This window comes from Manis pentadactyla, chromosome 3, assembly GCF_030020395.1.
Source record: "Manis pentadactyla isolate mManPen7 chromosome 3, mManPen7.hap1, whole genome shotgun sequence".
Taxonomy (NCBI): domain Eukaryota; kingdom Metazoa; phylum Chordata; class Mammalia; order Pholidota; family Manidae; genus Manis; species Manis pentadactyla.
The window spans coordinates 31,533,999-31,548,376 of record NC_080021.1 but is presented as its reverse complement, the minus strand read 5'-3'; the positions used below and the strand labels follow the sequence as shown (position 1 = coordinate 31,548,376).

The 14,378-nt window shown below is 42.1% G+C and overlaps 1 protein-coding gene across 1 annotated transcript; it reads right to left on the bottom strand.

The window, feature by feature from the left end:
- Positions 1 to 764: 764 nt before the first annotated feature.
- KCNV1 (potassium voltage-gated channel modifier subfamily V member 1) lies at positions 765 to 12,442 on the bottom strand. Its single transcript, XM_036876445.2, has 3 exons — positions 11,848 to 12,442; positions 10,173 to 10,702; positions 765 to 6,910 (listed from the first exon to the last, which is right to left on the bottom strand). Exons 1-3 carry the CDS (start codon positions 12,312 to 12,314, stop codon positions 6,399 to 6,401), a joined length of 1,509 nt encoding a protein of 502 aa, XP_036732340.1. The 5' UTR covers positions 12,315 to 12,442; the 3' UTR covers positions 765 to 6,398.
- Between the last annotated feature and the right edge of the window lie 1,936 nt (positions 12,443 to 14,378).

Here is a 14,378-nt window from a genome sequence, read left to right as displayed (position 1 = left end):
TTATTATTACAAAGTTAAAAAAGAAATTCCACTGCTACACATAGAGATTTTTGCAGGGAGTAGATATTTTCCTTTGTCTGGCATATTAAGGATGATTAGTTCATGTGAGCAAAGAAGCTGTGAGTATAGATAAAAGTGGAAAAATGGCTTTTATTTTTACATTTTCATTCATTTTTTCTTTCTTTTCCTAGTTGCTTGTGGTCAAGGTGGTGTTACTGTATGTACTGTATGGGAAGGTTTTTTTTTTTTAACTTTTAAGAGCAAGGTCTGTTGAAATGAATTTCCTACAAAGTATAGTTTCCATAGCAACTGTAACTGTCCTTTATTTTCACATGTACTCTTTAGAATTAGTTGACAATAATAATTACACACTACTGTAAGATAAAACATTTGCTGCACAGCAAAGACAATGTATAAGGACATGGTTTTTGGGAAAATTGTCCTGGTTTAAAGAAACTGGAATTACTTTTTAAGGAAGATTTTGTTTTCTTACTTAGATGATTGAAATTCTATCTACAGATCCAGTGGGAAGTGTTGCGATGATTATTGATATATGTCAAGGAACATTTTCAATCCCATAATTTTAAAATCACATTTGTTAACCTGAACTTCTCTTTTTCTGTGTGTGTAGCATGCCCACAACCGGGCACATGTGCCAAACTTGTCGAAATTTCTTTAGTTCAATTATTATTTCTTTGGAAATAATTTGAGTATTGAACAATAAAATACACATTAATAAATAAAATGTACAAAATACACACATTACCAATATCTTACTTTTAAACCTTTTAAGCTATAGAACTTCTAAAGAAGGCAACATAGGGGTTCATATAACTGAAAGAAATGTCATTCAACTTAGAACATGAAGAGGAAATTCAAAAGTTAATTTACTCTCCTTGTTACTTCAGATTTAATTGCATCATGTTGCTGAAAGCTACATGTATTTATCTACCTGTATGAAAGTATTTTTCAGAGCCACTGGATTACTAATAGTGCCCCTTAAAATAGTATCACACCGAATGTGATGTTACCAGTTCAGAAAGGTTTCTCCTTTTTATCCTTCACAGGATTTCTCCCCCCTCAAAAAATGTCTTGAACATAATTGATATTTCAATAATCAACTATTTTGGCATCTTTTTGGGATTTAAATTGCTTTGAAATTTCCTGCTGAAAGACCATTTTATTAATGCCATTTCTTTGTTCAGGAATACGAGCTAAGCATCACAGCAATGGCAGTTCTATGCAGCATATTAATTATGGTGCCCTTCAGTACACAGTAATGATGAACATGTTTTTCAGGATGCAAATGTTTCTCTGAGGTAGAAAAGAGCATAAGAAGACAAGAATTCTCTGTAACTCTTTCAGGATGCTAGGGTATAGTCGGGGAAATGATGTGCTGTGATGTGGTGTGGGGGGTAGTAGGGGAGGTATGGCTGCTATTCTGAGACCAACTGCAGCAATGAATGTTCTAGTTCATCCACCATCTCCTTTTTCTAAGTTTACCCTCAGAATGAGAGGCCCCTGGGACCCATGGAGGGGCTACTTCTGAACATGCATGGGAAGCAGTTCCAAGACTTGACCCTGGTGGCCAATACACTGCTCAGTATCCTCCCCGGGCAGTGTGGGTGACTGACAGCTTGAGCTGTTGCCCTCTGAGATGTCAATGCAGCCCCATTTCTAAGACAGGTGGGACTCCGTAAACGGGCTACTTTTGCTCAGGACTCTCCTTCAATTCAGTTGAAATTTTCTTAGAAGTGGGCAGCAATCAGAGACTCTTTTTAACCAGAGTCCACTCTCCCTCTTCTTTACACTTACCAGATTTACATCATGAGCTGAAGGTTCTTCCCATATTTTCTAGATTTCTCCTTTTTATCCTTCTCAGGATTTCTCCCCCCTCAACCAATGTCTTGTACATAACTGATATTTCAATAATCAACTGTTTTGGCATCTTTTTCTCAGAAGACCTGAACCAATACAGAGTTGGGGGAAATATCAATAATTTGGTATTGGATGTGCTAGTTATGAGGTAGATATTGAACAGGCAGTCATGTACACAAATCTGAAGATGCAGGAATTGAGAGGGGACGTCTACCCTGGAGACATAAATTTGGGAGTTGACCAAGTATTGATGGTATTTAAGCCATGAAACAGGGTGAGTCTATCGTAGGAGCAATGTAAATAGAAAGAAGGGGAGATTAAGCCCTGCTCAAAAGACTCAATCAGGGGAGTGTGATGGGCTGGAAGTCAAGTGAAGAAAGTGTTTCAGGGAAGTCTATAATTATCCTTGTAAAATGCTGCTGATGGATCAAGCAATATGAAGTCTGAGAATTGACTGTTAGATTTAGGAGTGCTGCAGTGATTGTTGACCTTGAGAAAGTTTTAGAGGAGATGTAAGGGTGGTATTTTCAAGAAAGAATAGGGAAACAAGTGAATATGGAAATTGAGAGAGTAAATACAGAACATGCTGTCAAGGAGTTTTGACATAAAAGAGAGCAGGGAATGGGGTGTTTCCTAGAGGATAAAATAGATTCAAAGAAGTTTTTGCTCATTTGTTTGTTTTTAAGATGAGAAAAATTAAATCACGCTTTTACACTGATAGGAATGATCCAGTAGGGAGGGGGAAAGTGATAGAGTATTAGAAAGGGGGAACGGCTTTCTGAAGCAATGTCCTAGCAGTGGAGAGAAGCGATAGGATGGACAGTTCAACCCTTGGATGAAGGAAAGGCAGAGTGGCTTGGCACAATTTACACTGTGTGGACATGTGTGTGTTGGTCCTTGTGGAAAATCTCTGAACTGATTCTATTTTCTGAGTAAAAATGGGATGAAAGGGAGACGCTACAGGTTTCTATTTAGCTGAAGAGTGAGCAGATTCAGGAATTGTAGTGTGATTGCCTAGCAGCATTAAGAACCCACTTAAGGTTGTAGGCATGAAGGTTTAAATGAGATTAGTCAGCTTACACTGTTTTTTTTTTTTTCTGTAAACATGGTCAGCCTCTGCAGGGGCAGGTAGGCACTGGGTTGACTTGAATTAGGGTTTGGGTTTTACCAGTTGATTATCAGGAAGGAGGAGAGAGGAAATGGAGTTGAAGAGGTAAGCAAAGGAATGATTTTAATATAAGGCAAGCAAGGACATGGGGATGGTGAGTATCCAGGTTATCTCGCAGCACTTAAAGACATACCCGGTAAGCAATTTCCAGTGGAGTTTATGAGTAAATTCTCCTTAGGCAACTTTTTTATTCTATATATCAGCATGACTTGGCGAGAGGTTTGGGAGTGGGGATGATTTGTGAAGGAAAGTCACTAAAGAATGCACAGAAAACACTATTTGCCAAATGTAACCATCTTGGATCTGAATTGAAGGATTGATAAGACAGATAGTAAGGGCTAATATTTCAAGAGCAGACTTTTCATGTTAACAAAATGTATCTGTGGAAATACTTGTCAAATCAGTAAGCTTACCAAATGATAACGTCTGGCTTAAGATAACTTGGGCCAGTATGTATATTTTATGCAAGGGCTAGTCAGAAGATTTTAATGGGAGTTAGAATTCCACTTTGAAACACAGCACTGAGATTTCTACCACCGTTAACTTTGTACATATATTACATTTGCATTAAAATGATAAATGCAACAGTTCCTTGTATATATTGGGGGGAAAAAACCAATAAAACGTGAAAATGATGCCAATTCTACTAGAAATACCACAGTAGTTTCTTAAAATCCCTTTTTAAGGTACTTAAGCATTACCGTGTACTCACATGTTTTTAGTGTTCTCTAACTAGCTCAAAGAAAGCCAGTAATTCCATTATTTCCATCTCCAAATTAAATATTGTTTTATAGTAATAATTCTTAGGTTTTTGAAAAATGTCAAACATTTTTTAAATGATGAGATATAAGATTAATAGAGTTCCTGCTTTGATTTGTTACTTTAATTTGGTTTGCTTGTATGTACAATTGTTGAGTAAGTACACTGATATTTTATATAACAGCAAAATTGACTAAGCAGTGGTTTTGAAATATGCCTTTTGAAATGTCCACATCTCGTCAGAATTTTTACTGCCAACATACCACATTTGTGGATGTATTTAGAATCTTCTGTGGTAGAAAAAACATATAATACATGTAATTTTTTTCATTTTTCATTTTTTTCAATTCCCAACTATTATTTTAAAGATAATATTTTGTTGTCTACTAGACTATAAGGCATGACAACAACTGCCCCTGAGAAGCACTCTTTCACTGCTGAGAAGCAGCTGATATTTCTCCTAAGGCATATTAGGCCTCTCCATCCATAAGAAACTGGCTGTGAAGTGAACCCCTATGCACAGGTTCTGTGGGAAGGATGGAATCTGTAATGTGATTCTTAGAGGAGTATTATTTTCAGGGTCCGACAGACTGAGATTCACTCCTGGCTCTGTCACCTGTGCAGGACTGTGTGAATTTAGGCAAATTAATCTTTTTGTGCTTAAGTTTTGTTATTTGTGCTCCCCTCACACCCTCAAACAGAGTATTAAATCCAAGAGAAAAGAACCTGGTTTGGTTTAAGAGAGAATCTCTAGTGCCCAGTACACAGATGGGTCCTGAATAAATATTTGTTGAATGGATAAATATATAAACTATACACTTAGATTAGTGTAAGAATAGTACATGTATAACAGGGATATTTTGAGGATGAAGGGACATAATACATGTTGAGTACCAAGCACAGTTCAGGATCAGCGTAACTATTCTTGCTGGGGAGGGTTCTAGAGAAGCCAGGTAAATTTTCCTTTATTCTGTGTCTAAACTCTATTTCCCCTTCAGACTGAGGATGGGATTTATACCAGAATTAGTGGCCCTATGCCATGCTCTAGCACCTGTGACTTGTGTAAGAGGGAAAATATTTACTCTATTACTACTCATATCTATTAAATCTTTCATAATATTTGGGAGAAGTGGAAACAAGTCAAGTGGATTAAAGCATTTATCATACAATCTAAAACTCATGTCATCAATGCAAATATTTTTAGAGCTTAAGCATGCATACCAGAAAACTGGAGGTAGAATATATGGCATTTCATTGATTTTAAGATGCATATTTAAAATTTTTATATATCCAAAATCTGGATGCATTTTACAATGAATGGCATTTTACAACTGAATGTCTTCTGTATTCCACATATATGTGTATTTTATGAGTAAAACAGTATTTTTTTGCCCCCTCCAGAACCAATTTTCATGCCCTTGGGGGCATTATTACACCCATTGAGAATGTAGACATTAAAGTGATACTCCATATTATTCTTAGTTTTAAAAATCTCATTTACTAGAATATTAGTAAACATAATAAAACTAATTCTTAGGTTTAGAGTTTGGAGCTTTAATTATATAACAGAATGTCTAGAATTTTACCATGAATGACAGTCAAAATGTGTGCAAAGTTTGCACATTTGCTCTTCACCCCAACAGTAGAAAGCTATCCAGAGTATTTTTTTGTTAAAAAATAAAAGATCTTAAAGTTCATCCAGTGATATTATTCAACATACCATTCTCATTTTATGTAATAAGACTATGTAATAATGTCAGCATATAAATTTAGGATGTTCACGACTTAACCTTTACATACTCATGATTTCAGAGACATAACTTGAATACTACGTCAATAATGAGATTGTTAAAGGCCATCTCATTTCTGTGGAATATTAGTAGATACTTGCTTTATACCCCTATGTTGCACTCCATATGGAAGATGAACTTGTGCAATTTTCAAAGCCACTATCTGGTACACTTCTATTGCAGTTCTAAGCAGTTTGGGGTTTCCTACGTCCAAGAGTAATGACAGAATACAGAACTCAATCCATTTGGGACAAGTGGTTTGCACCAGGAGAAATATAGGCACACAGTCCTTACCATCAAATCACAATTTTCTCTTGTAAAGCTAACTGTTATATTCAACAGTTTTAACTGATGGAGAAAAGAATAATTTATATACTTGGAAAAACCTTTAAATGGTCAAGTTATTCCATGTGCTCTTAAATGTCCACTTATCCTTTCTCTGGGTTGTGCAGTTTGACTTCCACTTTTTCAAGTGAGCGTGCAAAAAGCTTTTAAAAGTAGTGACACATAAAACTTCAAATTTTGTTGTATGCGCTGCAGTATTATCTTATATTTGACAGTTCTAATGTGTGTCTTGGCCTAGGTGTGTTAAGTTGTGTCAAATGGCTATATTTTGAGACTTCAAAATAATGTGCAGTTGATCTGAGGAATGTGACCTATTCTAGTAGACCGAGCAATGTATCAGCAAAAGTTAGCACAGGTAATGTTCAAAGGAGACTCCTCAGCAGTTCAGACATCCATAGCAAGGTTTTATCAATCAAGTTAGTTTTATACACACTTTTGTAAATAAATTAAAGGTGAATTCAAAACCAGAAATCATCTCCTCCACTGCTCCTAGTACTTGCTCTTTCTCTGCCTTTTAATCGGAGCATCTCCATGATACTTCGGGCATAGACATCTCTCAAGTTAACACTGATATATGAGTCAGTGGCTATATTCTTGGTAAGCTTCTTTAGAGCTTCACGCTGTCTAACAGCTGCTTCCTTGAGCTTTAAGGTAAAGTAGCAAGCGGAGAAGCGGTCGTTAATTATAGCAATAGGCAAGGCCAAGACAAGGATTCCTGATAATATACACATGAAGGCCACGATCTTGCCTGTGGTGGTGTCTGGCCTAATGTCCCCGTATCCCACGGTAGTCATGGATGTGGTGGCCCACCACCATGCACAAGGGACGCTTGTGAAGGTCGTGTCAGGAATGCTCTGCTCTGCAAAATACTCCACAGTTGAAAATATAGAAATTCCCACAGACAGAAATAAGAGCAGGAGGCCCACTTCTTCATAACACTGGGTGATTGTCATCCCCAGGGAGCGTAATCCTGTAACAGAACAACGGCTGTCAGTCTCTGGCACGGCTCCTTCCCTCCCCTCCCTCTTCCCTGCTATCCACCCACAAGCATGCACTTCGCCTCTGATTCGCCTCCGGCATTAGGCAATGTTCTGGGAAAGCACAGTTGATAAGTCATAATCTTTGTCTTCAGGAAACTCACAGTCTAGCTGATGGGGCCAGATTGAGAAGGGTAGAAAAAAATACAGATTCATTCATTCACTTATATATTTACTGAACACCTACTACTTAGGAAAAAAAAAAAGGTGAGAGGTGAGACTAAAAGGTTGGCAGGGGAGGGACGACAGGAATTTGTATTTTGGTTTGTGCAGCGGGAGGCCTCTGCAGCGCTGCACGCGGAGCGCTCACCTGGTCAGACCCGCATTTCACAGCGTCACTTCTGCCCACTTTTCCCATGCCAGTTTTATGCTGTTTCCTTGTATTTTATATGTCTGTTTTCCTCACCCTCCCGTGAAGTTTAACACAATCAGGGCATCAATATCTGAAAGCCAGAGGCAGTAAGGGAGGTACACAAGATGAAGTGAAGCAGCAGAAGTTGGATCTCAGGGACAAAACTGACATGACACTGTTACATATAATTTAGAGAACATTCTTAGAGGTTTATCAGGAGGGGGTTCCTGAACTCCCATGACACTCATTAAAGTTCTCCTCCTTTTAATCTATAGGGAAATATTTCCTTAGGTACATAGAATTTCTGCTTTCTTGTAAGGAGGTAGACCTAAATACAAAATATTCCTCCGTTGCATAAAGGTATGGGGGACTGGGGCCCCTAGGGAATTCACTCACTATGAGGCCTTGGTGGATTCCCATTGCTGTTCTGAGGATTTATCAAGTCCGTAAGAGATCCAAGAAAACCTAATCCCATCTCTGAAGAGGCTAAGAACTAAGGACTGCCAGAGGAGCCCATAATGGGACTGTTTTGAATAAGGCATCTCCCCTAATACTAGAGAGATACTGCTAAAAGTGCATCCATATTGCGAAGTCCTATCAACCTGATGCCACAATGATATCGTCTGCAAAGTCCAAAGCAGTACCTTGTAGAATCACTTTAAAATTTTCATCAATCTCTAGAGACTATTTGAAATGCATTAGAATAGTACTTCTGCGATCATTATTTTTGAATTTTGTTCTTACAGTTTTGAGATATTCTTGAATTATTTAACAGTTATTCTTAAAGGTCAATGAATATTCATTTTTGGGCTTCAAAATTTTTTTAGGTATCTGTAGGATACCTTTTGTCTTGATGTGTCTGTGTTGAATTGCATTTCTAAAATAAACTGACAGTATATGAGAAAAAACAGTTTTGGGGAGACCTTTTTCATTCAAGACGAAATGTTCTAAACAACTTTGCAAAGAAACACAAAGTGGTCAGAATTTCTAAATGTTGTATCAATTAATTCTGGTTATCTTCAAAAAACAATATGAGCTCAATGGTGTAATTATTATTCCCTTTTAAAAATGAGGAGACTGAGGCACAGAGAGGTAGCATACCTAATACAAGGCTACGGAACCAGGATTTAAACCTAGGAGGTCTGGCCTGCCATTGTCCTCCTAACCATTATTTTATAATACCTCTCAATTTATATTTATAGTTACTACATGGGGAAACATGTCATCTATGTCTATAGTTACTAAATGTAATTCTCAAGATAAAAACTGTCAAATATTTACACCAGTGTTCATATATTTTCAATAAATTAAGGTTTATTAATACTTAGTACTTCTTTAGAACTGAAAAAAAAACTTCGAAGAGGTGACACTGTGGAAATTACTATTATTTTCTTTTTCCTTTCTTTTGGGGAAAAAATTTAGTCTTTACTGGGTGTTTTTAAATTGAATCCTGTGAAGAGTTTATAAATACTAGAAGAAAGCATCCTATTATGTGTGTCAGAAAACAAAGAATGGTACTTCTAAAAGTTGTTGGAAGCCCCGTTATCAAATCCCTCGTATGTGAGACTAGCTAGGAAAATAAACTACCAAAATTGTATTAGTAGAAACCCTAATTACCTCAGAGATGTGGAAAAAAGAATGTATCTGAGGTTAATTTCTCCCTATATTTATAGGGGGAGACAACTACCATCAACTTCTTTTAGGTGACCAGTCTGGCACATGTCTAGGGAAGTAAGGTGGTAATAGGACTCTCTGGCCAAATTATTTGCACTCCCACATATTACATTAATATGTGTTGTGTTAATATGGCCCCCTATTGCAGTATTTCTCAAAGTGTGGTCCAAGATCAAAATCATTTGTGGGCTTGTTAAAATGTCTGCTCCTGGAGCCAACCCCAAATACTAAAATCTGACTCTCTATGGACTGGGGCTCAAATTTTACACTTCAAAAGCTCTTCAAGGGATTCTTAATTCCATTGAAGTCTAGCATAACACATATGTACGCCAGCATATACAACAGCTACAGGGCCAGACACTGAGAAGCAATGCCCTCCAGGATGCAGGGATAATCTTCAATGGATTGTGTGACTTCTTCCGGCACTGACTATACTTTTCATTTACAACTGTGTGCTGTGTGGAGATTTTCTTAGGAAGAGTGTGCATTAGATTTTCAAGGCTTTATGATACACATGAAAAGCCAAGGAATTCCTGTTACCCTCTCTCTCATGCATTTCAGATTAGGGATGAAAAAATTCTCAGTTAGTAGATAAAGCATTTAATTAGTGTCTTCTGCTTTCTTCCAAAGCAAACATTTCCTTTATTTCTTCAAAAATCATGGGAAGGCCATCTGTCCCTAGTCATCTTTCTTTTTGCATAGTCAGAGAAGACCCTGGAGGACTGACTTTCTCTTCAGCCACGGAACCTGTGTGGTCAGCACTTCCTTGGACACAGAAGAGAAACTGGCTTATGTCCCTATATATAATTTATGCATCTTCTTTTATGTGCTGTTTTGCATATTTTATCTAGACCTTCTAGAGGCAGTGTCTTTAATTTTTGTACACCTTCTGGGTACTGGGTTAAAATAAACTGAGGCTAACAAGTGGTCAAATTGTTCATTAGATATCTTATGGAGAGAAAGCAGGTGTGAGGCATATTCTCCTCTGTACCTGTGAAAAGAACTTTAAGGTTATGCTTCCCAATTCCTTTTGGGAGATGATGGTTGGCTAAAGTATGGGAGTTGGTAATATTGCGTATCAGTGAAGAGTTGCTTCCCTTGGACTGTGGTCAAAGCATTAATGCTTATGAACAATGGCACATTACAAGGCATCAATGAAATCTGAATACCTGTGGAATGTCTGCCCAGCTTTAGCATGCGCAGAGCCCTGAGCAGCCTCAAAACCTGGACAATGCGCCCCACGTTTTCCAGCTCCTGTGTAGTATGGCTCCCACTCAGGCTCTCTACCAGAAGAGTGATGTAGAAGGGCAGGATGGCAAGGAGGTCTATGATGTTTGGCACCTTTCTCAGGAAACGGCATCTGTCCCGTACGCACAGGAAGCGCAGGACAAACTCCCCGGTGAACCAGCTAATGCACACATACTCTAGGATTTCCAGCAGCTGAAGGTCCAGCCAGCTTAACTCGGCTGACATCAGGGCCATGTTGACGATGGACACCACCACAAAGATGATGGAGATGACCCCAAAGATTCGGGCAGCTGTGGAAGACCCAGGTTTCTCTAGGATGTTCCAGAGCTTCTGTCGGACAGTGGGACAAGGTCCTTGTGAGAAGTCCTGTTCACTCTCATGTTGACTTTCCTGGTCTTCTGCATCCTTCTTAAAGTCTAAAGTTTCACTCAGCTCCTTTCTTCTGAAGTATCTTTTAGAGAAGACAACTTGGTGATTAGTCTAACTTTTTAAAATACAGAAGTAAAAAGAGAATTAAACTTGGCAGTGACACTATGCTTTATATTTTAGTAAAATGCAGAATATGTTTTCTTTTCTTACCCAGGATGTTTCCTGCCCCACGGTATTCAAACTTTTACATTTTGAATTATGTTTTTTAAATGACACCTTATTGTTAGAAGTGTGTACAAATTTATACAAAGCAAAGCCACTTTAATGAATTTTTAAAATTAATGATAGTACCCATTTTCTTGCAACAAGAATAGAAGTTTGCCATATGGAACTCTTTTGTGTGTAATGGAAAGGTCTTTATGAAGAAATTGTAGTAATAGCAAGATAACAGCAAAGTCATCAAACTCCTGTGATCATTCACAGTCAAGGGACCAACTTTCTATCTTTTGTATTTAAAGCAGTTCTCTGTCCAAGTTTTTAAAGTTAATATCCTAGGTTTAAAGCTCCACCCTGAAACTTACATCTCTACACATACATCTTTTTTTTTTGGTATCATTAATATACAATTACATGAGCAACATTGTGGTTACTAGATTCCCCCCATTATCAAGTCCCCACCACATACCCCATTACAGTCACTGTCCATCAGTGTAGTAAGATGCTATGAGTCACTATTTGTCTTCTCCATGCTATACTGCCTCCCCTGTGCCCACTCCCTATATTACGTGTGTTAATCGTAATGCCCCTTTTTCCCCTTCTCCCTCCCTTCCCATCTAGTACCCACCCCCCCACCCCACTCCAGTACCTTTCCCTTTGGCAACTGTTAGTCCATTCTTGGGTTCTGCACACATACATCTTTTTAAGTGTAGCTTTTCTGACTCATTTATTCAATAACCAAATATTTACTGCAGGCCTGACCTCCCTTGTACAAATGAATTGGCACACACTCTCTCCAAAAAAGGAGAAGGTTCAAAAAGTTCCAATTAAAAGCCGGCCTTGACTCTTTGCAGTCCCCACCGCCACCTCTTCTTCCCGCTCCGAAATGGCCACAGGTACTCTTAAGCCTGGGTTCAGCAAAGCTAGTGTAAAGCGTCAAATCTTTACCTCTGCCACCCTCTCCCCACCGCGTCCGCCTCCCCGCCCAGCCACCGCGCGCCTCGCGGGTACCTGTCCCTGCAGCAGGAGTCGATGCTGAGCTCGTCGATGCCCCAGTACTGGATCTCCTGGAGGAAGGAGAGGGCGCACAGCTGCTCCATGACGTGCAGGCGGCCGGTGCGGTAGTAGTGCAGGACATAGCGGAACGCTTGCGAGCTGCGGTCGAAGAAGTACTCGTTGTCCACAGGATTGGCATCGTCGCAGAGCTCCAGGGGGCTGGGCACGGCGGCCAGGGCCCCCGGGCGGCGGCACGAGGCCACCACCACGGCCAGCTTGCCAAGGCGCGTGTGCGGGAAGCAGGACAGCGCCTGCTGCGAGAGCACGAAGCGGCTGCCGCCCACGTTGACCGTGAAGCAGTCCCCGAGCGCTAGGGGCTCCCCTTCGCCCTCGCTGCAGAAGACGCTGGACTCCAGCGAGGTCAGGGAGCAGCTGTCCAGCGGCGAGTCCAGCAGCGCGCGGCCGCGGGGACGCAGCTCCATCGCAGCCGCCGCTGCCTGAGGGCGCCGCGAAGTTGGGGGCGCGCCGGAAGCCTCGGTCCCGCGAGGGCGGCGGCACGGCCCCGGGTGGCGGCCGGGATTTCCCGGGCTCCCGCGGGGATTGCCTCCCACCCGCGCAGCCCCTCCCTCCTCGCCCCGTGCTCGTTCCCCTCTTCGCCGCTAGGGAGCTGCGAGGGCGCGGCCGCCGCGCACAGGTGCCGGCGCGTCGGCGCTGGGAGCCGAGGAGGGTTCGCGCCCGGAGAAACGCCCGGCGGCGGCCCACGCCGAGGACAGCCCCGGAACGCGCTGCCAGTCCCCGTGGCACTTCCCGAACTTACCCTCTTCCCAACTTTGTAGTTGAGACCCCAGCCGGGAGGTGTAGGGCTGCCGGCTAGTTGCGGGGTAGGGCGGGGGGCAGGTGGGAGGGAGGGGGCAGGCCTGGATGACTCTGGGCGGGACGCAAGCGAGTGGGATGGCAAGGCTCCTAACCGCGGGAGACCAGAACGGAGAGTGGAGGAAGCACAGTGAGTGGTAACCGGGTCTGAGTCCTTTGCAGATTGAGGATATATATTCCTCCTTCTACTGTGGCGGCCTCACAGGCCAACCGGGAGGGTGCGCTGGGGGTGTGAGCACGTGGGGGAGGGCGCCGCGGGCCCGGGAGCCGCATCACTTTCTCCCGTTCACTCCCATTCTAATCTGATGGTCACTCACGGTCCACTTTCTTCTCCCTCCTCCCTCAAGTTTGGACCTCCTGGTTGAAAAATAAGGATAATTAATAATGACTTTTAATTGCAGTCCTAGTGAGTTACTAAGAACTAGGGGTCACCAATGGCACCTCCTGCCGCGTGTTGAGGCACTTTGCGCCTTTCGGTTGAGCCGTTTCTGTCCCTACAAGTTTCCCGGAGAGCGGGTGCTCTGGGCGCGTTCCCGGCACAGAGCGGAGCCCTCATTTTTTTGGAGAAGGGGAGGCAAAAAGACAAGGAATAGAACAGGCGTGGGTTGGGGCAGGAGTTAAAATAGTAACGACAGTGCGATCAAGGGAGAAGCCAAGCGCTGGCTCAGGTGAGGCTAGAAGTGCACCACCCGTCCCGCGTCACGGGGCCGCCCCCGGCCAACCTGTTGGACACCGGCGGGGTGGGGAGGAGGGCAGGGTGACTCACCTGCGGCTCCGGGCACATCTGGGCTGCGCTCAGTGGGCGTGGCTCGTTACGTATCCTTCGTTTGATCCTCCTGGCCTGCACGTGAGGTCTGACTTACAGGTGCAGCAGGAAAGCCGAGCTGGCAGCTGAGCTCTCCGCCGGGCGCTCGGCTGCCTAGCCTCGCCCCATCTGCCCCCGCCTCCCGGCTCTGGCCCCCCGGCTACCGCGGAGAGGGCCGCCCCCGCCCGTGCTCGCTAGAAGCCGTTCGCGGTTTGCAGCACCAGCTGTGGGGAAGGCAGGCAGCCGAGGGAGGTGAGACCGCAGGAGGAAGCGAGGCGCTCCATGACTCGAAACAGCACATTCGTCCTCAAGACACTTAAAGGATTACAGTGTTAGAGTCCCGTTTCCTTGAATCTGTGTGCTCACCAATGTTCAAGAAAAGACTTTTCAGTTGCATATGTCTGCTAAATTCAGGGTTAAGGCAGTTATGGCAACTACTTTGTGTGGCATGGTTCAAGGTTTTCTCATTATTTCCAGCAAGCATCAGAGAATCCTACATTTTTAAAAAGCCTTTGCAAGAGAGAGTGAATCACACTTACCTCTTTTTTTCCTTTTAAGTACTTTGAGAAAGTATATATGAAGAAGTGAGCAGGCAACTCCATACACTAGGGAGAAGGTTTTCATAGATTGACTTGAAATGCGGCAGTTTAATTTTGACTTTGTCAACTGGCTCCCATTTACTTCATGGACCTCAAAGCCTTCCTTAATAAAATTTCACATTTTAATAAAATAGCCAATATTTATTGGGTACTGTATGCCAGGAAATTTTGTAGTCCCTTTACTCATTCAGGACCTTATTTAATCATAATAATATTGTGAGGTAGCACTATACCCATTTTACAGAAAGAGAAACTGAGGCCCAGAGCAA